Source organism: Xenopus laevis, chromosome 3L (genome assembly GCF_017654675.1).
Source record: "Xenopus laevis strain J_2021 chromosome 3L, Xenopus_laevis_v10.1, whole genome shotgun sequence".
Taxonomy (NCBI): Eukaryota; Metazoa; Chordata; class Amphibia; order Anura; family Pipidae; genus Xenopus; species Xenopus laevis.
This window is the reverse complement of record NC_054375.1, coordinates 113,927,308-113,954,638: the sequence shown is the minus strand read 5'-3', so window position 1 is coordinate 113,954,638 and position 27,331 is coordinate 113,927,308. Positions and strand designations below refer to the sequence as shown.

The window sequence follows — 27,331 nt, the reverse complement described above, 5'->3', positions numbered from 1 at the left end:
ACACTTCAATATTAGAAAAGTGGTCAAAGACAAAATAGAAAGCAATTAAATAAAAAGTCTATATTTCTGGTGAACTGACTGAAACCAACTGAACTGAAGAAAGTGTTGGAAGATGAACAACCCCTTCAAAATTATTGCATGAAAAACACCTTTTAGGATGCACAGGGAGCAGTACCAAAGCAGACTAAAGGTGCTAAACATGCTGAGGTCCACCTGCCACTGTTTTGTGAATATCTGACAGGGTTCTTTATGTTCAATGCAATAAAGAGGGTAAGTGGACAGCTGCTGTTTCTGCTGGATGGCAGTGGCAGACAGTGCAATTATCCTAAGTGGTGCTTATTTACAGCCTACTATAAAAGCTACTGCTTTAATGAAGAGGGCATGTCCCACACTAGGCTGTTAACCATAAAAAGAACCTTGTGGAAATAAACGTACCGGAAATAAGAAATAACAGATGTTAATAACGTGCAATAGAACTTTCCAGTGCTCAGGAGAAAGCTGCAGCTTCACTAGCAACAACCACAAACCGCAGACTTGAAACAGAATCACAGGGGGCGGGACCTGGGCTGCCATTGCACAGCATTGCTTGTCACTCACAGCTATGACCACTTCCTTTGTGTTAATGAAATGCCCAGCCTTCGTTTCAGCCCAGACACGGAAGAGAAATGATCTCTCTGTAACTCTAAGTACGTTTCTAAGAGGTAAAAATGTCATTTAAATCTTTTTCTGTTTCTGGGGCTGTGTATATTTAAAGGAAGGAAGCATATAGTACAAGAAACTGAGCCTGACATGAAATCTCTGTGCAGTCCTTTGCTAGTGTGGCTGACATGTTCCTGTCAATTATAGGAAGGTGTCAGAATCACTTTAAAAATAAATATTACCTTATCTATGAATGTGATTAAGAATTGAGTTTAACCCCCCTAAAATTCAGTAGATGAGGGTGGCTGTGCTGTGTGTTATAGTTCATGCATACTACAATCATAAAGATGCTGAGGGGCTAGTAAGACCCTGTTCCCCCCATTTCTACTACTTTCTAATTTAAATAAAACACTGCTTCAAAGGGGAGCAAGGGCCCTGTGGCAACCCTGATTATTTGCAATAATATCTTGTGCCAATTCACAGAAAACAACCTTTACAGGAGCAACTGATTATTTAGCTGTACACTAGGCTACTTTAATGTGGGATAGTATTACAAGATTTATTTTAAGTTAAATATGCGTGAAAAACATTTTTGAGAGTTTGTCTTCAGATGGAATTAAACCTTAGTCCTTTTATTTTAAATATTAAATTTGTGTTTATTTTTGTTGCAGGTGTGGTAACTGTAAGGCTCTGCAATGGCTTCAGAGAGGTTAGATGCCCCTGAGCTTCCTGATTTTACAGTACTAAAGAGGCTGGCTCGAGATCAGCTAATCTATATCCTGGAGCAGGTCAGTGTCAGGCGACAGTCTTGTGCTTGTGTGTTTAGGAGGTTGCAAAAAGCTCTCATACTATACAACTGCCTGCAACTCTTTGTAAAAAAGCACACACATCATTTAACTGCCTTATTATTGGGAATAATAAATCAATTATTGTTTATAAAATGTCAACATATTATGAATGGAACCTCCTACTCATTTGGGAACACTGCAGACAATCTGTCCCAAGCAACACAAGCTTGGGAAACACTGGTGTACAGGGCTGGACAGTGTCCAGTGCTGTACATCATTCACATGGGTGCTTGGCTGCACCCTGCTACTTGGTGGTTATGCCATTTGTGTGAGCCTTCATTAACTTTTCTCACTAACAAGAGCTGGTTACATTGCAAGGACACGCTGAGCAACCTTGTCACCCGGCTGGCATCAGACTAGCTTCTTCTACAAGGAGAGTGCAAAGCAATAATAGTAATTTTATACTTTGCTGTGGCGATTTATGGCAAGTAGAATGTCCCCACTAATTTTAGACAGAAAGTGTCCACTATAAAACAAGCTTCTCTTTGTCAGCAGTGAGAAGCAGTATGGGTAAGGCCAGGCCCGGACTGGTAATCTGTCCATTCAGGCAAATGATCTACTCTGTGTTCAAATGGGTAGGCTGCTACCTAATTATATGGGGTGCTCTTATCTTTCAACTCATGGCCAGCCTTAGGTCGATTGAACCTATTGCACCCAATCAGGCCCTGCTCCAATTGGGGCCCCACACCACAGTAGGAGCTTTAACTTCCTTCCTCCCCCACCAATGTTCCCTTGCACACAGTGCTTGAATCGGGGTGTTTGTGCATACCAGAGCTTTTTCTTTTGGCTCCTGATTGCAGTCCTGCAAGTGCTTGTAAGCTTTTCAGAACTCCCCTGTCATTGCTGATCGATTCATGCTCCTGACTCTGGCTTGTGTAATAAAGTCTGTTATCCTGTGAAAGAGATAGATGCAAACAGAAGTCTGACCCTGTGACATAGGAGAAGGAAGTGCTCAGCAGTGACAGAAGAATTTAAAGCTGCCCACTGACTGAACATCCATGCTGCCCTGAAGCTGAGTTATAAATAATTGTAAGAGCTGGCACAACTGCTGTACTAGTTTACTAAAAACAAATGATAAGGATATTAGAAGTCACTGAGAGGTTCTGTGACCATATAAAGGCACAAGGATGCAGGCTGAGTTATACAGGGAACTCTGAGTATGAGTCATGTATTATAAGGGATAATGTACCCCCTACTGTAAATGATAAGGATATCTATATATTAGGGATGCAACGAATCCAGGATTCGCCCAGGATTTGGCCTTTTTCAGCAGGATTCAGATTCGGCCAAATCTTTCTGCCCGGTCTAACCGAATCCGAATCCTAATTTGCATATGCAAATTAGGGGCGGGGAGGGAAATTGCATGACTTTTTGTCACAAAACAAGGAAGTAAAAATTTTTCCCCTTTGCATATGCAAATTCGGATTTGGTTTGGTATTCGGCCGAATCAAAAATAGTGGATTCGGTGCATCCCTACCAGGGCCGGCCTTAGGCCTATTGGACCAATTGGGCCCCGCACCACAGGGCAGCACAGATAATATTTCTCTCAGCACATGATGCTGCCTGGCCTGCCCCCAACTTTGAGAGTCCAGCCCATCCCCAAACCCATAGGTCCAGCCCACCCCCAACTCTGATAAGCCAGCCTATCCCCCAACTCCATAGGTAAGGCCTGCCCCCAACTCTCATAGGCCCAGCTTTCCTCCAACCTTGATAGGCCCTGCCTGCCCCCAATCCAACCAAGCCTGCTCCCAAGCTGCCCTGCCTGCCCCAAACTTATTGGCCCAGTCCACTCTCCTATTTCCTCCCTCTCTCTCTTACCCTGTGTGCCCCTATTATGTGCCCTATTTCATCCCTCTCACTTTCTTACCTTGTCTGCCCCTTTCCTTTCTATTTTATGCCTGTATGCCCTTATTTTCCTAAATACTTGGTGTGTCAGTAGCCAGCAACACTTTGTCTAGGGGCCCCGCAAGCATGGTCCCAATTGGGCCCCACATTTGATAGGATCAGCCCTGATCCCTACTATATATACATATATAAAATATGTGTGTGTGTAAGTAAAACAGTGGGCTGCTTTGATTTTTTTTGCGGAGGAGGCTTTTTAATACTAGTCCGGCCCTGGGTAAGGCTGTCCATACATATGCTGAAAATTTGCCAACTCGCCCCCTGTATCCTGTGGTGGCAGCTTATCGGTCCATCAATTGGAGGTCTTGCTTGATCAGTATCTGATTGAAAATTCAGCAAGCTATCAATCAGGCAGGTTTGAAAAATTCCGTCAGGAATGGAATGTCTCGGAGAGTTGATGTGGACCTTCCTCTATGGGTCTCTGTAAGCACCAATTAAGATATGATTGTTGGTCCAGGGGCCCATTTTGATTCATCACATTGGTGGCCAAATCAGGTAAAGATCTGATATTGTGAGACAATTTGAAGTTGGTTTACATTTGTTATTTTTTGTGTTTTTGAGTTAAGCATTTTATTAAGCAACTCTCAATTTCAGCAATTTGGTTGTTAGGGTCCAGATTTCCCTAGCAATCATGCATTGATTTGAATATGAGACTGGAATATAAATAGGAGAGGGTCTGAATAGAAGTGAGTAATACAACGTAGCAATAACAATAGATTTGTAGCCTTACAGAGTATATGTTTTTTTGATTGGGTCAGTGAGCTCCATTTAAAAGCTGGAATGAGTCAGAAGAAAAACTATAAAAAAAAAATAACAAAGACAGTTATATTGTCTACCTGTGACTGCACATAAGGGAAATCCTCACAGCTGGCAACAGCAGTATAATGGAATTCATTTATTACAATTTTAAAAGCTATATTTGATGGCTGCCCTTTAAAACTAAGATTTATAACTGAATAATTATTACATTTTCTCTGTGTTACAGTGTTGAAGTATTTGTGTGTTGTAATTTATTTTTTTTTTTTTTTTCTCTTCCAGCTACCTGGAAAAAAAGACTTGTTTATTGAACCAGATTTGATGAGCCCATTAGATCGCATTGCAAATGTCTCGATATTAAAGGTATAACCCATTTCCAGTGTTGTGTTTGTCCTTAAAATGATGGCTGGCAATATCATTATTTATACAGGTATAGGATATGCACAGTCATTTTTTTTCATATAATAGTTCAATATGTAGTGGATGCAACCTAATTTAGGGATTATTTAATTAACAATGATGTGTTCTAATTCAAAGCTACTTGCAGTTTGTTGTTTATGTAGTTGTTAAGTTATTTTCCTTTCATTTCGTTTAGCAACATGAGGTGGACAAACTGTATAAATTGGAGGACAAGCCTGTTTACAGCAACTCTGACCAGTAAGTTTTCTAGCTTACTGCAAAAAAATTGTTGCATTTCAGGCATATAACTGCAATATTAGCAGCTATGTCTATTTATTTTTTATACAGCGGGACTTGAATGTTTTGTGGGTTGGGGAATGCATGCAAGTGCCCCTATCCTCTCCAATGCCCTAACTAAGCACTAAAGGTCATGTGACTTTTGGTGAGCAGATATGCAGTACAGAAATGATCCTGCAATTTCTGTACTGCATATGCAAACGTTGTTTTGGAGCAGAACATTGCGTAAAAAAAGTAAAACGGCCATGGGACACTGTAAAATATGCACCAGTCCAAGTTCATTCTGCAAAGAAGAGTGATGGCCTGGGATCCCAGCTTAGTATTGAAAACTCGGGACACTTTTAGTGGTTTTAGCTTTCATTGTCATTTTAATCACTCTGATTGTGATATTTTTCCAGGTAATTTGTGTTTTTTTCACAACTTTATTAAAACTTTTATACACAAATAAATATTTGGATTTGGCCAAATCTTTGGCAGATAATTGCATTGATGATTTAAAAAATTTGTTAACTATCAATTACTGAACAACATGACCAGAAAACACTTGCTTAATGTTAACTTGCCCTTATTTACCTCCTTAGATTGTGTTTTTTGATCAGACCACGCATCAAACAAGTGAAATTTATTGCTAGTAAGTATGGAAATGATACCAATCAAGCCTGTAAAAAGTAGTTAAAATAGATTTACAGCATAGAACTGCTTATTTTAAGAGATTAGAACACCATGCAGTACATTTTGCCTTTTTTAAAATCTTTATAGTTGCAATGTATCATTTTATATAAACTGCATTCTCTAAATGCTCTTAACATTTTTCGCAGATCTTGTGCATACAGATAAAGCTTCTGGGAGAAACAGGAAATACAAAATCATATTTAGTCCCCAAAAGGTGAGCTTAAGAATAATACAAAACCTTGCTTTTAAACTGTGACCTTTAGCTGATCTACTTATTCCCATGAAATTCTCTTTGGTCTCTGTTCATATATCAAGTCATTATTTTGGGTCACTAAAACTAAGTCATAAGTCACCTTGGAGCATCTTAGTGACTGCCACTGTCACTCAGTGGCCTGGAAAAGAGGAGTGCTTAGGGAATGGTCATAAATGTAGGTGTTTTATCTTTAGACCTGTGCCAATTGCTCTATATACAAGAAACCTGCATTTGTTGCCAAGATTTTCCTCTAGTGGGGTGACTATTAAAACACAGAGTTCATATTGCTGTTTCCATTTAATGAGATAAGGGGAACCCAATGACATTTTGGACTGAAAAGGGTAAAATTGACCATACAGAGTCCATGCACTGATTCAAAATAGTGGTTAAAAAGTTAATGTAGCTCACATAAGAAAGGTCCCATCTTAACAGTGTACCCTGTATATATTATCATTAGGGTAAAAGTTATATTATTACTAATATTGGTGTAAGATTTATGTTTTTACTAATATTAGTATCACATGTTTTTTATTGTCTTGCAGTTTTATACTTGTGACATGGTACTAGAGCAGGAGGGAATCTTTGGAGGTAATAATAACCAAACCAACATTGTTTTCTAAAATGCCAGCCTTTTTCACATTTGATTACAACAGAATTAAACTGTACCATAAATAAAACTGTACCAAAAAGGCTTCTGCCTTTATTAAATTATTTCATCAAAAATCTTTCACCAGGTTTTATAAGATAGCAAATTAAAGGAAAAATATACCCCCAAGCGATCGAAGGAAAAATCGAAGGATTTTTAATCCATCGATCGAACGATTTTCCTTTGACTAAAAATTTGTTAGAAAGCCTATGGGGACCTTAACATTGAGGTTCGGTAGGTTTTACTTGGCGAAGTAGGGGGTCGAAGTTTTTTTTAAAGAGACAATACTTTGAGTATCGAATGTTCAAATAGTCGAACGATTTTTAGTTCGAATCAAAGTCGTAGTCGAAGTAGCCAATTCGATGGTCGAAGTAGCAAAAAAAATCATTCGAAATTCGAAGTTTTTTTATTCTATTTCTTCGCTCTAGCTAAGTAAATGTGCCCCTTAGAGTTGGTGATCTCTGAAGCAGCACACAGACCATCACAAAATGGTGGGTCAATGCAAGTAATGTAAAAGGGCAATGTTTACTTAAATATATATTCCAGTTTGGTAAGATTTTTTAATATGCCATTTAATATGATATAAACCAGGGGTCCCCAACCTTTTTTACATTGTGAGCCACATTTATGTAAAAAAGAGTTGGAGAGCAACACAAGCATGAAAAAGTCCATGGGGGTGTCAATTAAGGGCTGTGATTGGCTGTTTGGTAGCCCCTATATGAACTGGCAGCCTACAGTAGGCTCTGTTTGGCAGTACATCTGGTTTTTATACAACCAAAACTTTCCTCCAAGCCTGGAATTCAAAAATAAGCACCTGCTTTTTATAAAATATTTACTGTGCATTCTTTAAGGTCTGTTTTTAAGTTGAAGTGCTTTGTACCAGTTTAAAGGTGCTACTTTAGTGCATCACTGCATTTTATTTGTTTTAAAAACATATTTTTATTGATGAATAGACAAGCAATGCATATCTCGGGCAATGCTGAATCATGAAAGTGATGGTACAATAGTTTTACAGTGCGTATTGATTGCATTACAGCATTTTCAAAAGCATAGGCCCATGGTTAAACCTTGTTTGAGGGATGTGTTTCAGGCAATTTAAACATTTAGGGCCCTAATATCTGATTGGGCAGATTTTCCTAAATTACTATGGTTTCACAGTAGCCCTGCCCAGGCAGATGGTCCAATTTGCCAGTGCATCTTCTCTGCACATAAATGAGACATTGGTAGATGCAGATATTGGAGGATCCCCCCTGCTTTGTTTGGAACTACTCATTTGGGCCATTGGCAGAATCAGGAGTTTACTGGTATGTATATGGTATATCAGACAGTATCTGGTTGGCCATACATGTTGATTATTCTGGTATCCCTAAAGTCAGCATATGCATAGCCTCCTTAACAAATATTTGCCCAAGTTATCGCTCCAAACAAATGCCACTGTAACTGAATAAATCTCATTTTTGAGTTTACAGTAAATGGCCAATCTACACTTACTAAAGCAAAAATGTTCTCTTTGGAACAGATGTTACATATGATGAATGGTCCTTTTATCTTCTTCCATTGGATGATGATGTTATCAGTATGGAACTACCTGAATTTTACAGAGATTATTTCCTTGTAAGTACCCCAGAGGACAGTAGCAATTTACATTAGGTAAAGACATATAAGCCTGTTGAAATGTGAAAAAAACATCTGTCAAGAATCTGTGGTAATATGGTAAATACATTTGTATGAATACTGCTAAAAAAATGTTGCGCCCCAAAAACTAAAGAATGTTAGTGTGATGCCTTTGCATCTGCTATGTGTGCCCCAATAGCCAGATTTTAACTTAAATAGCAGACATAGGGCTAAACAGCACCTTATTTATAAAATGTTATAGTGTTTCTAAAACAATGACACCCTTTTACCCAGGGTAGATTAACAGTACAATATATTTACATGCATATATATCTGTTTCATTTTTTTGGTGTTGCTGATTCTTTAGAATGTCTCTTATTCTAGGTGTAGTCATTGTTGGATTTTCTTTATTTTTTGTTAGGAGGGGGACCAACGCTGGGTTGGGACTGTAGCAAAAGCTCTTCATTTACTAAATTCTATCTTTGGTCCAGTTTCAAAGACATACGGCATAGGAAGGTGTTCTAAGGTAAATTTGTATTCCAAAATAGGAAATGTTTAATGGGTGTCCAAAATAAATTTTGCATTGGGGGGTGTGTGTGTTGAATTCATCAGGCAGTTTATCTGCCATGTATGTTGCTTCGACAATAGACATCTGGCAAAAAATTGGCCTGATATCTATTGGGCAGGTTTGAACATCACTGTAAGGGCCACATTGGTGCATTGAATATAGGTGGAGAAGTCCGGCAAAGATCCACTTTGTGACCTTGCCAAATGAGTGGATCTTTATATGTATGGACAGATTAAGAATGTATAGCATAATTAACTTTTAAGGTTATGCTAGGTCCGAGAGATGATTTGTAGGAAAATTACTTCTTGCCAATGACCAGCAAGCAGCCCTCAATTTCCATAATTTTAAAGCTTGGGGGGCAATTTTAGTAGGGTGTTGAAGTAATATAATTGTGTTGCATTATACCTAACACAATAATAAGTGATAACATTTGGGAAGAAAGGCTACATCCTTATACCACAGTCCTATTATTCATAGGGGTCTATTCTCAAGGCCTGTATCAGATCCTCAGTAATTAGTACTATGGGTGTAACTAATGACAGAATACCTGTAGAAATGGTATAAAGTAGCAGCACTGCATATAGATAATAGTGCAGATAAGAGAAAATCCAGCAGAATTTGCTACCAGCTGTTTTAGGCAGCAAATTTTAATCCCTTTAGATGCAGGAAAAAAAAACAATTCCCATTTATAGTCAGGACTTAAACACAGGCATTCTCTTGAGGCAAAACAGTGCCTATGTACACAAATGTATAGTTGGGTCTCAGAGCATTTTGGGAGATATTCCCTCTAGAGTTTCCCCAGACATTGTGCCACTATATATATATCTATCTATATATATATATATATATATATATATATATATATATATATATATATATATATATATATATATATAGTGTTGATGATATTTGTTGATAAATATTTTATGTTAAGACACTTATTGAGCATTATTGAGCATTAACAAGACTGGAACAGAGCTGTTAAGACATGCTTATTTGCATATGGGGATGTTTTCTTTTTATTGTGGTTGTTATAGATTTCTGTTAATGTGTCGGTTTTTAGATGGTCTTTGACTTGTGGAGAGACCTGCTAGAAGAGGACGAACGTGATCAGAAAGAGAGACAATCTGATCTGGGAGTTGTCTTTATGATTGACAGAGGTAGGAAGTTACTTAGCTGAGTCTATGCTAGAATATTATGTATCTGTATTCAGAAAGAGAACACAGAGATTAGAAATGTTCTTGGCCATGTCATTTCTTGAAGTATGGCTAAGATGACGTGTGATGACTGCTATCCATCTCTGCTTTGTTTTTCCTCTGTGGAAGCAGTTCAGTTAGGTAGTGGGGCTGGTAGTGATCTGAAGTAATACAGCACTGCTCGACATACAGTACCTGATTTAACTGAATTGAAATAGTGTTCTGTCGTGTTTTAGTGTCTACTTTCAGTGTTTAAAGTATTTTAAATGATTAAGCAATGATTCTATAGTTATATAGTCATGTTATATTATAGAGAAACCAAATACATGTGCTGTACATGTGTTCTTAAATGGTAGCAATGGTAGAATTTTCAATCTTTCTTTTACAGTAAGTGACTTTTTGATTACTATATTATTTTGGGGGGGGGGGGTGAGCATATAAAGTCCTGGGGATGGCTTAACTGTAGTTGTTAAAGAGTGCCAGTGTATCCAGAAAATGGTAGAAATATATATTTCTTTTAAATAACCTATATTATTTTTTCTAGATGTGGACTATGTGACTCCTCTGTGTTCCCAAGTTGTTTATGAAGGACTAGTTGATGACATTTTCCGCATAAAATGTGGTAAGCTGAAAATAACTAAATTACATAAAATGTTGATAAAAGTATATGAAAACTGTTCTGTAATAAGGTCTATGTGTTGTGGATACACTTATATAAAAGAGCATTCACATATAATGGTATTTATGTTGGTTGCCTGAATGTTAGGTGAAGGAAATGACATTTCTTGAGGATGAGGTAGTAGACAGGGAGATATACTTCATTGCCCCTCTGTCTTGTTCTAAAAGCATTTACATATATTGTTCATGTCTGCACATATATTTTTATAAATCATGATATCTGTATTTGAAATTTCCTGTTGTTTACGTTTCATACATTTGCTGCTTTTCTGTTTTGCTTTTATAGGAAGTGTTGAATTTGGTCCTGAGGTTACTTCATGTGATAAGAGTATAAAGGTCCTTCTAAATTCTCAAGATAAGGTATATGTAATTCTACAAATTTAGATACAAATGTTTTCAGAGCTGTATTTGTAAATAAGATACCCTGCTAGCCCTGAAGATGGTCAACCCCACACTTTAAAGCACATAAAGATTAATTTCACTGCCATCTAAAGCTGAATCACATGGGTGGGGGAAGGTGTTGGCAAACTACAGGACTCTCCAAGGGTTACTTCCCTTTTGACAGCACAGGGGTTGTTTGTCAACAACTACCCTTACCCAAAGTACTTATTTCACAATGTGGTACACACAAGTTCTAGAGTACTTTGTACTGAATTATTTTAAATAAATGCACAGCAGAACGCCGGCAGGCACAAGATGGCTCTGTACTGTACCTTATTAAAGACAGGGCTCCTTTGTACCCTTTCCCTAACCTGTGCATTTAAGTGAAATAGAAGTTAGGGAATGGGCAGGGGGGCAGGACAGGTTATGAGGAATACAGCTCTGCTGAATGTAGATGGTGCTATGTTAAAAAAGGATAGGTTCAGAGACATTGGGAAGCCAGGGAAGGGTGCAGATTATGGCTGCCTGCATTTTTTATTTTTTGCACTTTGCACCTTTTCGATGTTGGTAAACAAGCACACAGTTGCTCACTGCCTGCAGAGTCTCATATGCTATCCTGCCATAATGCTTCTTCAATCTTTGCCTTTCAGTATGTGCCCAGGACTGGCAATCTGTATCTGAAGAGGCTGTTGTAAGATGCCTTAAACAGTCACTATTTAGTGGGCTAGTGGGGGGCTGTTTATGCCTCTGTGTGCTTGAAATACCAAAGCCTAGTTTGAATCTCAGTCCAAACTGGTAGGTGCTTTGGTGTTAATTTACCCATAGAAGATCAAACATGGGTAAAAAGACCATAGTGCTAACACACCATGCAGCCACAACAGAGTCAAAGGGAGTCATGTCTAGTGTGTAGAAACCCCTTAGCTTATAATTATAAGTATTTGTCTGCATTCAGTGTTTTAAAGGAACAGTAACACCAAAAATGAAGGTGTTTTAAAGTAATTAAAACATAATATACTGGTGCTGCATTGGTAAAAATGATGTATTTGCTTCTGAAACACTATTAGGGCAGAGACACAGTTAAATTTGGGGAGATTTGGTCATCCAGCGATAAATAGCCTCTTCTTCGGGGCGACTAATTACACCCAAACTGCCTCCCGCCGGCTAGAATATAAATCTCCGTGTATGGAGTACCAGTAAGGTTTTATTCCTGAGCAGGACCATAGGGTGTGTAGTAGTGTGTCTTTTTCAGACTTGCATCTTAGACACATTGGAGAAAGCTCTGAATTCATACTGTGCAATTAGATTGAGCTGAAAGATTTTATGTCTGGGGTTGACACTCTGTTAGGGTACTTGAGAATATCTGCCCATTGAGCCGCAGTGAGCATACAAACATCTTTTTCTAATGCAAGTCTGGATTTAAAGGAAAACTATACCCCCAAAATGAACACTTAAGCAACAGTTCATATCATATAAAGTGGCATATTAAAGAATCTTACCAAACTGGAATATATATTTAAGTAAATATTGCCCTTTTACATCTCTTGCCTTGAGCCACCATTTCGTGATGGTCTCTGTGCTGTCTCAGAGATCACCTGACCAGAAATACTACAACTCTAACTGTAACAGGAAGAAGTGTGGAAGCAAAAGACACAACTGTTAATTGGCTCATGTGACCTAACATGTGTGGTTTGTTGGTATGTTTGTGAGTACAGTGAATCCTACAATCTCAGGGGGCGGCCCTTATTTTTTAAAATGGCAATTTTCTATTTATGATTACCCAATGGCACATACTACTAGAAAAGTATATTATTATGAAAATGGTTTATTTACATGAAGCAGGATTTTACATATGAGCTGTTTTATGCAATATCTTTTTATAGAGACCTACATTGTTTGGGGGGTATAGTTTTCCTTTAAGTGAACACCCGTGTGGGAGTATTCACATATCTGTTTGTACAGGGTAGAGATTTTACACTTGGTCGGTTCTTCTCTGAGAAGGGCCTCCAGTGGGTGATAAGCAATTATGATTGGAGAAGCTCTGTGCCTAAGACTTAAAATTCAGTTAAGTGTCATGAAAAATAGCAGGTCAATGGCCGCAAAGGCAAATTTAGACCACAGATCAGAAAAGGGGGTTAAAGGGTCTATTGAGTTAATGTTCATAAGCAATGATGCTTTAGCTTGTAATGCAGATAGGCCTTGCGGCAACAGGGTTGAGTTATAGAGTGGGGTGCAAGGTCCACCACTCACCAGGGGTACCACTTGTGAGATTTGCATGGCTAAGTATAAGGTGTAAAAATCTGGGAGAGCTATGCCACCCCTGCCCCCGGGGTTCCTGAGGCATTTAACCTTCTATTTAACCTGTGTCATTTAGCCCTATTTCAGTTGCTTTATTGCTATACAGCAGCTTGTTGGGCAACAGTACAATAGATTTTAATTACTTTAAAACATGTTAATTTTTGGTGTTACTACACCTGAAAATGTGTAGTGAATTGGGCGTTATGTCATTTAATTCTAGTATTGCTGTGGATATTATGTTATGGCTATGTAAAAAGGGGGGTGAATGTAAAAAAAAAATGGGAGCGAAGTTTGCACCAGGGCTTTTTACCCATAGAAACCAATCAAATGTTTGAGTTCAAACAATTGATAGCTAATTGCTAGCTTCTAATGGATTGATGGCTACTGCTGTGACTAGACCTAGTGAAAACTTTGTAAGTGTTATTACATTACTTCTTTAAGTTGGTTAAGTTAGAAGTCCATAATCAGCAACATAGTCAGGGTGTTACCATGCAGCCTTGGTCATGTATTTCTGTTAGAAAGGTGCAAACAAAGCATCCTGGTTTATTGCTATGTTGGAACTACATTATGCAGATACGTGAGCTTATTATTTTGTTCTTTTCTCCACCAGGTCTTTGGTGAAATCCGTAATGAACATTTTTCCAATGTTTCTGGTTTTCTGAGTCAGAAAGCTCGCAAGTTACAATCACAGTATGATGTGAGTCTCATGAATTCTCATGAATATAAACTTTATGTGCAATCACTACCCTATGTGTAAGATTTCCTTTTGTCTAAACTGAATGTTATGTTTCTGTTGCTACTAAGTGTGAACCACAAAGGAACACATACCTGTAGTAAAACTCACAATTGGAAAACAACATTTGTACAGCTAAAGGGTAATTTCACATTTAAATCAACTTCAGGTCTAGTATAATGTCTTGAAACAAAACTGTCTACATTGTACCGTACTAAAAGTTTGCTTTCGCACTTCCCTTGCAAACAGATTGCAAGTTGCTATCCTGCACTGCATGTAAAATAACCCAGATATTTAGAATCAGGCACTTTGTATATTGAGTTTCAGTGCTGCAGATTTCATGATCTATGGTCCGCAGTAAAGGGTTAATGGAAATGTCATCTTTAAGGTGTATTTTAATAATAGTAATTGAGGTTGTAATAGTAATCATGGTTGTTAAACTGTGCTTGCTTTTCTTTATCAAAATGACCCGTCCTATATACAATTGAGTAACTGGTAAAATTCTCTTATGGTATAATATATGGAGTTGAGGTGTAATTATATAATATAGCTGTATTATTAGATATTATAAAGAGTGTGCTGCAAATCATAAAGGTATAAGGAAAAATATAGAATTCCTGGTGGCTTTATTCACTCTGCTTAAAGCAAATTATAAATTCTGATCAGCAGGCCCTGCACTTTCGCCTACACTGTAACAGATGCTGCATGTGTAGGAGTCTATCAGATAGGTACATATACCCAAGACAAATCTAACCATATTTCAGAGCAACTCTGCATACATATCTTTCATCAAGAAGTAATTTAAGCATTTTACTTTAGATTTCTTAGATTTTATATTGCAAAACTTTGTAGTGAACCCTGTCAAAGAGACTACAGCAACCATTGGAATTAACAGAAACAACTTCCTCTTGGTCCTTATTCATCTCCTTGTCTTAGTAAAGATTCAGCCATTCAGCATCTGATATTTGCTTGCAGCTCTGTCAATCCAGACTGAAGGAGATTAAAGATGACCATGATGAGCCTGGTATGACAGGCTCATCTTGTCAGAGGTTGCAGCCAGCACCAGACTTGTGTACTAGCCGTAAGTCAAATTACTATTGGGCAAGTTTTTGAAAATCTTTTTGGCTACATTAGGCCATTGATGTATTCCTTTCCTGATAGATATGTACAAGCCCCTATTGTGATCCAGTTATTATCCTGGGGTCATGATTCTAATAGAACTCACGCTTCAACTCGTGGAAAAAAATCCTATTTTTAGCACAGGAATGCCCCAGACTAACACCCCCCTCCATTAGGAGCAAATGTTGGGTAGACTCGTCTAATCCTACATTCACCAAGCTGCCACACCCACTTATTTGGTGTCCATGCATGTCCTCTAACTTGGCATAGGGCTCACTAGGGGCATTTTTATGCAAAAATAGTATGGCCCCCCCCAACCTTTATTTGCCTGCACCTTTACTGGGGAAAATAATTTTACTCTAATAAGTAGAGTCGTCTGTGTTTCCAGCAACTCTCATATTTATTCTGTCTATAGCTGGGCTGTCTTGCTGACACCAAATTTTTTAAAAAAAAACAACAAATACAGGCTTGCATTAGGTTGGTTCTGTTAAGTGTGGCCTTGTCATTGTGGACCACACCCAATAATCCAATGTGCTGCCTTGGGCAAGCACACAAGCATTAAAGAAAGTCTTCAGAGATATATATATTATGCATGCACAACGCATTGCATTCCAGCTAAGCTTAAGCTGCAAATAACTTTCAGTGGATGAATGCTGTTGTTATATAACAGGTGTAGATCACAGTCTGAAATATATTGTACTGATAGTTTTCATTCCCAGCAGGTGTCAGAGAAAATTTTAAATATTCTATATGTTTTTATTCAGAAACGTCAAGGAATGGACATCAAGCAAATGAAGACATTTGTGGCCCAAGAATTAAAAGGTTTAAAGCAAGAGCATCGCCTTCTGAGTCTGCGTAAGGAGTAGCCTTTTTGTCGATTATTTCTAAGTACAGTGCTACAGTAATGAAGCAGAGTCTGGGTTTCTTTTCTTACACTACTGCCAGTATTCAGGAAGCTGACACTTATTTGATTTTTTTTATTAGACATTCAATTAGAGTAATATTAACTTTTTTACAGATGCCACTGCTACAGCATTAAGGGGTGCATCTCTTCTTGCTCATGAATCCAGCCTCATGTCTGGCGAATTTCTGCAATCTGTACCTTGCACCGGATTAAACTCTGGGAGGCACAGAACAGCTCTATATTTACTGCCTGCCCACATGGTAAGGACAAGTGAACCTTGCATGAATATAGTGCTGCTGAACACAAGCAGTGATATATTCAGCAGGAAATTAGACTGAATTAGACCTTCATCTGTGGACACTCACATTAAGCAGGGTACAGAGTGTGAAAAATACAGCTTATCTGTTCTTTCACCATGCATCACCACTTGTAAATTACCCCTTATGTTATGAACAAGTACAATTTGATAATATTTACATTATAATTTATTTTATTTCAGTTTAATAGAATTTGTTGTTGGGAGGAAGCTGTCATATTGACAGATAAAGGCAACCTGACACCTGCTTTGATAAATAATTTTAGCAGCAGTAGTCCTCCCTACTATCCTTTAAAAAGGAATCTGGTATTCTGAACCATGATGCATTTTCATCCTGAAGGGGAAAATGCTTTTTCTTCTCATTCCAGTATTCACAAAGGCCTTAAGGGAACTACTGATCTGTCAGTTTGACATCTGTGCCGAGGAAGATTTAAAAAGAGTTGATCACATGCAGTCATATGTTTGTGCGGATAAGACTATCACTAGTAGGAAACATTTTATGAGACTGATAAATATGGCTAAATATTTTTTTCTCTCGTTTTACTTATGCGATAGCACAGAAAGAATAAGCAAATCATCATAAAGGCGTTGTAAATTAAAATGTTAAATTCTGCATAATAAAAACAGGTGCTAAGGAACATTTCAGTGTGCATTAAATGGTTTTTATATCATTTGAAAACAATTTTGCTATTCAAAGCAGTATTTGTCTCTCTTTTGCTATTTTATGTACTCCATGTTCTGATTATTTGTATTGTATTGTGGGAAATAGAGTATATTCTGCAGAAGAGACTAGCAATGTACTGGCAGTATGTATGGGAAAGTTGTATAGGTATGGGATCCATTGTCAAGAAACCCAATATCCTGAAAGCTCCAAATTATGGAAAGATCCGTTATTTGGAAAACCCCAGGTCCTGAGCATTGTGGATAACAGGTCCCATACCTGTACAGCATTTGTGTACTTTTATATTATCTAACTTTTAAATATAAAGTGCAGAGTGTAGTTATCAAGGATTATTGACCAGCATTACTAGATAGCTATATTGTGTATCGCAGGGTTCTACATTGATTATGATTTTACTGAAATGATTTAAGACCGATGGGGTGTTTTCTACACCAGCTTTATTTCAGCCAGCAAGACAAGTGCCCACAACCTTCATTGCTGCCTCTCATTCAGTTAAATTGAAACTGACAGCACCAGTAAATAGTTTTTTTTAACCTGAAAGACATAAGCTTTAGGCTGTTGGCACATGGAGCTGTGTCTCTGCTTTTCTACACTTGTTTTTTACTGCACATTAGGGAATAAAGCTGCACAGTAAGACACTGACTGCTAATGAAAGGCAAGTCCAGTGTCGGACTGGCCCACCGGGATACCAGGAAAACTCCCAGTAGGCCCAGGTGTCAGTGGGCTCTCATGCTGCTACACATTTGGCCAATTTCATGGCCATTCCCTATTTTGTATGAGAACAAATAGATGGAATAATAGATTATAGTATGTAAAGAAAAGAGACAAGGACAATAGAGGTTGAGTGAGGAGAGGAAATAAACAGTACTGAGAGTGGGCCCCTGGTCTAAGTTTTTTTGGTGGGCCCCTGGTGTCCCAGTCTGACACTGGGCAACTCAGATACAGTTGCACAAGGTTTGGCATCCAACATGGCTGTCAGAAGCACTGCAACTACATTTTCATCCAACAAGATTAAATTGGACAGACCTTTGTTCAGCCTGTTCCCCCAGCATGCTGTTTTGGCTTACCTTAGGTAAGCAATTTGGGGTCCTGAGAAAGCATTGGGGGAAGCTGTGATTCTGGACAGAAACTGGTTAGGAAGGGCAAGGCCGGATTTCCGGAACCGGCAACCCGAGGCCAGCCCCTCCACACGATCCTAGCGCCTTAGACACAAAACCCCTCCCCCTCTGAGTGTACTCTCAAAAACCGGAGCACCCAGTGCTCCCTTAGGATGCGGCTGGGCGGCATGCCGCCCCTATTTTTTTGCCACCCTAGGCCTGGGCCTTTGTGGCCTCGCCACAAATCTGGGCCTGAGTAAGGGGTTAGGGAAAGGGGCCACTTTTAAAATGTAAATTAGTATCAATAATTTATAAAAACATAGTAAGATATTCTATTAAAATCTATGATGAGTTATCAGGCCCAGGACCCAATTTTCTGGCCATCAGTTTTTCTATACTAAAATTTCAGATGTCTTTAAAACTGTCCATGTTAGTACATCATGAGTAAACCTGTGCATTATTTTTTTTTTTAAAGATATTGGAGCATGTGAGTTCATAATGAAAAAGAAAACAAAACAAGATTTACAAGAACTAATGAAAACTGAGCACTGTAAGTATGATCTCAGAGATACATTTTCAACTGTATGGGAAAATGGGCCTGCATGGGTCACTGTTTGTTATGATTGTTTATAGGGGGGGATTATAACAAACTGTAAAGACATTTCTTTTTAAATTAAACACATTTCTCTACAGATTACATGCATTTTTAACATGGTTCAATTACATTTTTATTACAATATAAAATGCCAAATCCATTGGTATTTCAAGTCACTTTATTTGTATTGTTCATTTTGTTACTTTTAACTTACTTTGTTCTTCTACTGTTAGGGGCTTGCATGGGTGACTATTTGTTATGATTGTTTATGGGGAAATTATAACTAAATGTATTGGCCAGGATTCAATTGTATTTTGTATGTTTTTAATAATATTTAGGGGGTTATTTATTAAAAAGTCGAGTGGTGTTTTCCCAAAAAAATAAGCGTTTCTCATGGGTTGTTTCACTTAAAAACTCAAATTTTTCTGGATTAAAAAAACTTAAATATTTCGAGATTTATTATGCCCCAAAGCTGCTAAAAGCCCAAATCCAGAATACTCCAGCTAAAATCTGTCGAGGTCACGTAGAAGTCAATGGCAGAGGTCCCATGAACCATTTGAAGATGTTTTTAGCATTCGTGATTTTCCTTTTTTGTTTTTAACAGTGGTTTGGCGCTAGAAAACTTGATCAATTTGTGTATTCAAGGTTTTTATTTTTTTACCCTATAACTCGATGAATTCAAGTTTTTTTGCCCATTGCATTCATTCAAGTTTTTTACTTTTTTCATAAATAAGCAAACATTCGAATTGTGAGTTTATTCGAGGTAGAAAAAAAACTCACAAATTCGACCTTTGATAAATAACCCCTTAGTGTTTTTTAGGGATGCACCGAATCCAGGATTCGGTTCGGGATTCGGCCAGGATTCGGCCTTTTTCAGCTGGATTCGGATACGGCCGAATCCTTCTACCCGGCCGAACCGAATCCTAATTTGCATATGCGTGACTTTTTATCAGAAAACAAGGAAGTAAAAAATGTTTTCCCCTTCCTGCCCCTAATTTGCATATGCAAATTAGGGTTGGGATTCGGTTCGGTATTCGGCCGAATCTTTCACGAAGGATTCGGGTGTTCGGCCGAATCCAAAAAAGCGGATTCGGTGCATCCCTAGTGTTTTTGCATGACATACAATAGAAGGCAACTCATTGACATACAAACTGGTTTTTCGTTACAAAAGGAGTAGTTAAACAGAAAGGTATTCGGAGCACTGTAGCTTGTCATCTGCACTATATTCCTGAGTGATGCTGAGACATTTCTGCTGTCCCATTCAACTATTTCGTAGTTCTGAAGGAAACCCACATGAACTATTTGCTCTAATGTAGCCCCTTCTTGTTTTTAACTCTGTAAACAGCATTATTAGAAGGATTTGAAATACGAGAAAGCATCGGCTTTATAGAAGAGCATATCAACCGACAGGTATGGAAGACTGCATTAGTAACACAACCAACAATTCTCTGTTGAAATTCATAAATTCTAATGGATCTATTAATAATTCTACTAATCACATCATGACTAATGTGCTTTTCTATCTAGGTCTCTCCCATTGAAAGTTTACGCTTGCTGTGTCTCCTGTCAATCACAGAGTATGGTATGTATGCCTATAGCTCAGAAGGGCCTGACCTGCATATTGCACGCCCATCTCATCCTACCCCATGCTCGCTTATTTGCATCAAAAGAGGCTGAGGAGGAGTACCGCTTCAACATTCAAAGACACCACAGAAATCAGAAGTGATACTCAAAAACATCTGTTAAGAGGCCTACAGATGCCACAAACCCTCAATTGCCTATATAGATATACAATAAGGGCCTGGTTTTACTGTAAATGCCTTATAAATGTATTTTGCTGAATGTTTAGGTGACTTGTACATTTTCGGTTGTTCTTTCCTTTGCTTTACTTTGGGACTTTTTGTATGTGTAGATTTTGATTATATTAAATTTGTTAATGTGTGCTTTAACTTTAAAAATGTATTATTACAATAATTAAGGGCTTCAAGTAAGGGCTTTTGGTAGTTCAAAAATCCTCTGCGAACTTGAGTTCAATTTTAAATTACTTTATTTGTCAAGATTTTTCACTTTAGTCCACCACGCCAATCTACTCCAGGAGCATATGGACAGAGGGTTGGCTCTGCTGCGCTCTGCCTGCATTTTGTAGGCAGGTGGAGAGAAGCAAATCCGCTCTCTTCCGCAGCTCCATCTAGCTGTACTGACAGGCACAGTTTCAACCCGAGTGCAGCTACATAGAGCAGAGATTGGCCAGTAAAACGTGAAAGCAGGCATTTTCAGGCCAGTGCTAAGTAAAGTACTGAATACATTTCTGCATAGTACATAGGTCAACTTACTACAGTAATGATAATATTCATCCATATAAGTGCCTACAATCTTATTTCCCTAAAAACAAAGTACAGTCAGTATTGTCTGATTTTCTGCGCATTTGTTTAAGATGCAAAAATTACATTTTGGGGGAAGCATAAAAACGGTGTTAAATAAGACACTATTGGAAGTCATGTTCAGTCACAGATAGGGCAATTGTGTCACTCGGGTCAGGTTTCTAATTTCTCGCTTTATTTTGTCATGTGTGTTTAGGTTTAATAACCAAAGATTATCGCTCACTGAAGACACAATACCTGCAGGTTTGTTTTACATAGAAGCTGTGAATTGTTTTTCCTTCTTAATAGTTCAGCTGTATCTGTTTTATTTTCTATTTCTGCCATTAGCCATGATTTTGTTTTTCTCTGCTGAATTGGTGTATTATCTTACAGAGTTATGGTCCAGAGCATCTGCTAACCTTCTCAAATCTGAAACGAACTGGGCTGCTTACAGAACAAGTGCCAGGGGAAACACTAACTGCTGTTGAGAGCAAAATGAGTAAACTGGTTACAGACAAGGCCGCGGGTAGGTGCCCATAGGGAGACAGCCTAACGTATACTGTAGGGAAACGCAATTCATTTACTAGACAGGTTTGTGTATTAATTACACATCAGATGAAAATCTGCTGGCTATTTGAAATAAATATATATTTGTTTTAGGTAAACTTACAGATGCCTTTTCATCTCTGGCAAAGAAGAGCAATTTTAGGGGAATCAGCAAAAAACTTGGTTTGGTGGGTATTCACCTGTGTTTCCTAGTTATTTAATTAATTTGAGAACAAAGAGTTGTCGCAACATCTCCCTCAGAAGCAGCCCTGTGTCACTTGAGTTAGAGCCGTGCCAAGCCCTAATGTTGTTTTTCCATTATTATTGCAGATTCCTCGAGTAGATGGAGTATATGATCTAAAGACCCCTAATGACATGGCTTATATTTTTAGTGGAGCTTACATCCCTTTAAGTTGTAAACTCATAGAACAGGTAATTATGTTTATTATTTACAAACCATGTACTTTGTATATATGTGTAAATATTGAAGAAACTGCACCAGTCTCATAAGTGTGTACCATTTTCCATACCTTTTTCTTAGTGCCTTGAGTTCATATTGATATTCATGCATTTGCAATACAGAAAAAACAGGAAAGTTTTACTGTACTGCACACGCAGATTTGCCCTAACACTGCAAGGTAAATGTCTGTACTGCTGATGTAGTTTGCTCGGAAAAGGCAAATATACATTGGACCAGCTTTTTCAAGTAGGGGTCCTTTACACAAATTGTTTTTTTCCCAGTGCCATTTAAAATGACAATTTTAAAAAGCAAAAAAGGTTTTTGCTAATTATATAGCTTACACTGAGCTGTGTGGCACTACCTGAGTTGTCTATTTTGTTCTAGATCGGGAATTTGCGAAAAACGAACAAAGCATCTGATTTTGGTCCTGCTATTGCTATATGTATGAACAGAAATTCATGCACCAACCATCTGATACTGCAAGCCACCAAAAATAGAATGTTTAAAACACTTATTTAACTTACACTTTTAGGGTAAGGCCAGACGAGGAGATTCGGGGAGGTTTTGTCGCTTGGCGACTTTTCACCACGTCTTTTGCACGACTATCTCCCCGAACTGCCCCATAGGCTACAGCGCAAAATCGCCTGCGCTAACGCACACGCGGCGATGTGTTTTCAATAGTTGCCCAAGTTGCTGCGTGTGCATTAGCGCAGGCGATTTTGCGCTGTAGCCTATGGGGAAAAAACGCTGAGCCAGTTCGGGGAGATAGTCGCGCAAAAGACATGGCGATAAGTTGCCAGGCGACAAAACCTCCCCGAATCTCCCCGTCTGGCCTTACCCTAAAGGGGTTGGTCACCATTATATTTTAGTGTGATGTGTTTTGATGCTATTTTGAGACAAATTAGTTTTTTTTCAGCAGCTCTCCAGTTTGGGATTTCAACAGCTATCTTGTTGCTAAGGTCCAAATTACCCTAGCAACCAGGCAGCGGTGTGAATGACAAACTGGAATATGACTAAGATAAATAAAAAAATACAATAGTTTTTGGCTGCTGGGGTCAGTGACCCCATTTGAAACACAGAAAGAGTCAAAAAAGAATTTAAAAAAAAATAAAGACCGACTGAAAAGTTGCAAAGAACTGACCATTCTATAGCATATTAAAAGTTAACTTAAAGGAGAAGGAAAGGCTTTGCGCACTTGGGGTTGCCAAATGTTATTCACCCCCAAGGGATAGTATTTACTTACCCGAAACCCCAGGCCGGTGCTCCTATCAGCAGAAAACTGCACCGGCCAGGGTAATTCCAGCGAGCACCACGGAGTGATCCTCTTCCGTCTTTCTTCAAATTTCCTGGGGCAGACGCATGCGTAGTAAACTGAAATAGTTTGGCTTGTCCTACTGCGCAGCCGCGCGAAGAAGGAGGAAGACGGAAGAGGAGCGCTCTGTGGTGCTCACTGGAATAACCCTGGGCCGGTGCTCCATTCAGCAGAAAACTGCACCGGCCCGGGGTTTCAGGTAAGCCAATACAATCACCTAAGATTTGGCACCCCCACGTGCACAAAGTCTTTCCTTCTCCTTTAAAGGTATATTACCCGCTTTATTTTATTTATTAAAAACATCTTTGTCAGCTTGTATATAGCACATAAGTCTATCAGTTAAACCATACAGGACTGAGCCCTAAACCAGTGCTTTATTTAGGTATATATGTATGAAAACATCTTGATAAAGCAGGATGTATAATAACAAAGCTGTTTGACAATTGCATTATGTCATTAGGTTTTGCAGCGCAAAGGTTGGACAGGTCTTGAAGAAGTCACCCGTCTACTCAATGGAAATGAGTTTGTAGGTATGTGTTTATATTTAGTTCAGCAAGAGTATGGTTATATGTACATTAAACTCCATGTCATTAAAAGGACATACAGCAACTAATCGCTGGCAATATTTCTCTTTATTTTCAGCAGAGCAACTCTCTGATCGTAATTCAAGCTCAAGTTCCCAGAGGACTATTGTAGCCGTTTTTCTTGGAGGGTGTACGTTTTCTGAAATTTCAGCATTACGTTTTTTAGGAAAAGAAGCAGGTACATTTTAATAAACTGTATTTTAGAGGAGCATGACTTTCCTGCGAATGACCATTTACTTTCAGCCTATTTGCAATTTTTCTTTTGCACAAAACCCTATACAGACATGCTAACTGAAACCAACAAAATATTGTCTCCCAAGTAGTCAAAAGCAGATTAAGCAGCTCTCTCTGGTGTTCGGTAAAGGAACAGTAACATCAAAAAATGAATGTTTTATTGTAATGAATAAATAATGCAGTGTTGCCCTGTACTGGTAAAACTGGTGTGTTTGCTTCAGAAAGACTACTATAGTTTATAGAAACAAGCTGCTGTGTAGCCATGGGGGCAGCCATTTTCAAGCACAGGATACCAGATGATAACAGATGAGCTATGTAGAATCCCATTGTATACTACAGAGCTTATCTGTTGTGTATCCTGTGCCTTTTCTCCATTTTCAGATTTGAATGGCTGTCCCCATGGCTACACGGCAGCTTGTTTATATAAACTATAGTATAGTTGCTAAAGCGAACAAACCAGTTTTACCAGTGCAGGGCAACAGTGCATTATATGTTTATTGATTTAATGCACTTTCATCTGTTGGTGTTATTGTTCCTTGAACTGCTTGTATAACCTTGGTAAACAATTTAAATGATTATGGGAACATGCACTGTGATATTGTATTTTTATTTTGACAGCATTATGTGCTTTGTATTTAATTAGAGATGTAATATTTACAATATTAAAGGGGTGGTTCACCATTAAGTTAACTTTTAGTTTGTTATAGAGTGGCTAACTTCAATTGGCCTTCATTTTTTCTTAAGTTTTCAGCTTTAAGTTTCCAGCTTTCAAATGGATGTCACTGATCCCACCTAAAAGCAAATGCTCTGTAAGGCTACAAATGTATTATTATTAGTATTTTTGTATCCAGGGTCTTCTCCTATTCATATTCCAGTCTTATTCATATCAATGTATGATTGCAAGAGTAATCAGGATGTTAGCAACCAGATTGCCGAAACAACAAACTGGAGAGCTGCATAATAAAAAGCTAAATAACTCAAAAACTACAAAGAAAAAAAATGAAAACTAATTGCAAATAGTCTCAGAACATCACTCTTTACATCATAAAAAGCTAATTTAACAACTTTTTTTTTTTTTTAAGTATTTTGCACTATATGCCACAGTAGCCCACGTAATAGTCAGGATTAAAAAAAAAAACATTAATGACCTATCCTTCCTCCTAGGATACAAATTCATCATCTTAACAACATCAATTACAAATGGTGCACGCATGCTAGAATCTATGATGGAGACAAAATCATAGCATAAGCACAAGGACAGCTGTTTGACTTCATGTTGACCAACTAAGCATAAATATTTTACAATAAATTCTTCAAACTTGGAGACCCAACAGCTACGGCACCTTTAATGGATAGGATTACATCAAGACTTCCTTCCCTCGGGATTTATCAAAATAGCATGTTGTTCCTCCTGTACTCAAGCTCGTCGATCTTCTGCTTCCCACCTCCTGGACCTGGCCAGATTAGCATCAGTGCAACAAAAAGCTAATGTCAAGGAAATATGTTATACTTGCTAAGGCGCTGTGAAGTTTTATGGGGACAATGACAGTTATATATATGATTCCTTTCAGCAGAGTCACTTTGTAAATATAAATGTATTAAAAATGTATAATTCTCATTAGATAAGTTACCATTTTTTAAACTACTGTTATTCCACTCTTCACCCTCCACACAGTTTCACTCCTGCAGGACTTGCCAGCCATGTAATTTGTGATTGTATTCTCTTACACATTTAAGAAAGTAGATGCAAAGTTTAGAGAGGGAAATGGGTTGATTTATACTTAACTTAGAGGTGGGGGGGGGGCATTCCCAGAGCTGCACTTTACACTTCAATATTAGAAAAACGGTCACAAATAAATAATAGAAAGTAATTGGGGGAAAAAAGTATTTATTTCTGGTGAAAACAACTGAACTGAAAGTGTTGGAAGGTGAATTATCCCTTTATGTATAATGTAGTGGCAAATACTTGATTTTAACAATATATGCCTCCTTTCAAATGAACTTTTAATAAGTTATAGAAATCAGTTTTACAAACAAAAATTTTCTTGGACAGTGAATTATTTGTATTATTATGTTATAAAATCATCATGCTTGGAATTCAACCCCTTCAATGCCAAACTGTGTACAGGCAGGGGTAGGTATTTCACTTGATGCACCTTTTAGGAATAGGACCTGCATCTGGAGTGTGATGAATACAAAAAACAATGCAAATAAAATCTTTAGAGAGTCGCACAAACACCATATGTATTGCAGGTGGGGAGCTTACCCCTTTTAGTGTGACCACCTGTGCATCAACGTTTGGGGGGGGGGGGGGGTTACCCTCCCTTCATCAGGATACATACATCTGTGCTACCACAACATTTAAGGCATATGAGGTACATAGAATCCCACCCCATTACCCACAATTCTCCAGGGTTCAGTGCAATCCAAAGTGAGGCTTGGCGCACATAGTCCATATGTAGATATGGGGGCAGATTCACTAAGCGACGAATTTGCGATAATGTCCGATTCACTCACATCGCAACACTTCGTCAGGCGTAGATTCGCCAGGACAATGCTAATTCACTAAAATCTGATGTTGTGTCCAGGGCGCTGAATGCTGGCAAAGTTGCGCGAGTGTTACTGCGTCAAGTTGCGCTAGGGTTGGCTAAATTGCATACAGCCAGAAATTGAATGAACGTCTATGTTGCAGCCAATACATTACACAAGCCCGGGAAACCTTGTTGTTATATTGCCCTACACATGTGCCCAGTGTATAGTTTAGGTGCCATATGTTAGGAAATGTAGGGGGGAAGCCGGTTACCCCCAAAAAAATTTACGATCTTTTGCAGCCTATCACCCTGAAAAATAAAAAGTTGCAAGCGTTTTTTGGGACTTAGAAAAATGTTCAACTATTTTTTGAGGAACTCCACCTGGTCTGAGGTGGCGAAGGCAAGTCTGGCGCAAGAGGTAACGTTCAGTAAAATCCGCATCTTAGTTAATTTGTGTAGTTACGTCCATTCGCCAGGCTGAAAGGGATCGAATTACCGCTAGAATCTATCTCCTTCGCTAGCGAAGTTACACCAGCGCCCGTTAGTAAATCGGCGAAGTAACAAAATGACATCACGCTGGCGAATTTTTGCTAATGATAGTCACTTCGCCCTTTAGTAAATCTGCCCCATAGAGTCCACTGTTCAGTCTTAAGTCCAAAGCAACATGATTTCTTGATGTTCATGTTAAAAAGTGCAATAAATAAATGCATATAT

The 27,331-nt window shown here is 38.3% G+C and overlaps 1 protein-coding gene across 4 annotated transcripts; it reads left to right on the top strand.

The window, feature by feature from the left end:
- The first annotated feature begins 546 nt into the window (after window positions 1-546).
- vps33b.L (vacuolar protein sorting 33 homolog B L homeolog) lies at window positions 547-26,188 on the top strand. Of its 4 annotated transcripts, none has more exons than XM_018253182.2 (24): window positions 547-701; window positions 1,311-1,427; window positions 4,428-4,508; window positions 4,741-4,802; window positions 5,423-5,472; window positions 5,660-5,727; window positions 6,309-6,354; window positions 7,932-8,026; window positions 8,448-8,552; window positions 9,658-9,754; window positions 10,335-10,412; window positions 10,755-10,828; window positions 13,755-13,841; window positions 15,761-15,851; window positions 18,471-18,545; window positions 19,936-20,000; window positions 20,118-20,172; window positions 21,168-21,214; window positions 21,344-21,476; window positions 21,611-21,684; window positions 21,827-21,928; window positions 23,729-23,798; window positions 23,914-24,030; window positions 25,251-26,188. In XM_018253182.2, the coding sequence occupies exons 2-24, from the start codon at window positions 1,335-1,337 to the stop codon at window positions 25,328-25,330; spliced, it is 1,845 nt and encodes a 614-aa protein (XP_018108671.1). In that variant the 5' UTR covers window positions 547-701; window positions 1,311-1,334; the 3' UTR covers window positions 25,331-26,188. The 4 variants fall into 4 exon arrangements, with proteins under 4 accessions (XP_018108671.1, XP_018108667.1, XP_018108668.1 ...); XM_018253178.2 differs by having other exon boundaries at window positions 23,911-24,030; XM_018253179.2 differs by having other exon boundaries at window positions 571-686; window positions 23,911-24,030.
- The last annotated feature ends 1,143 nt before the right edge of the window (window positions 26,189-27,331 follow it).

Excerpts from the sequence above, each read along its gene's own strand:
- vps33b.L (XM_018253178.2), top strand. The coding sequence starts at position 1,335 with ATGGCTTCAGAGAGGTTAGATGCCCCTGAGCTTCCTGATTTTACAGTA. Across the intron at positions 8,027-8,447 it reads TTTACAGAGATTATTTCCTT|GAGGGGGACCAACGCTGGGT; the intron begins GTAAGTACCCCA and ends ATTTTTTGTTAG. Across the intron at positions 13,842-15,760 it reads AGTTACAATCACAGTATGAT|AAACGTCAAGGAATGGACAT; the intron begins GTGAGTCTCATG and ends GTTTTTATTCAG.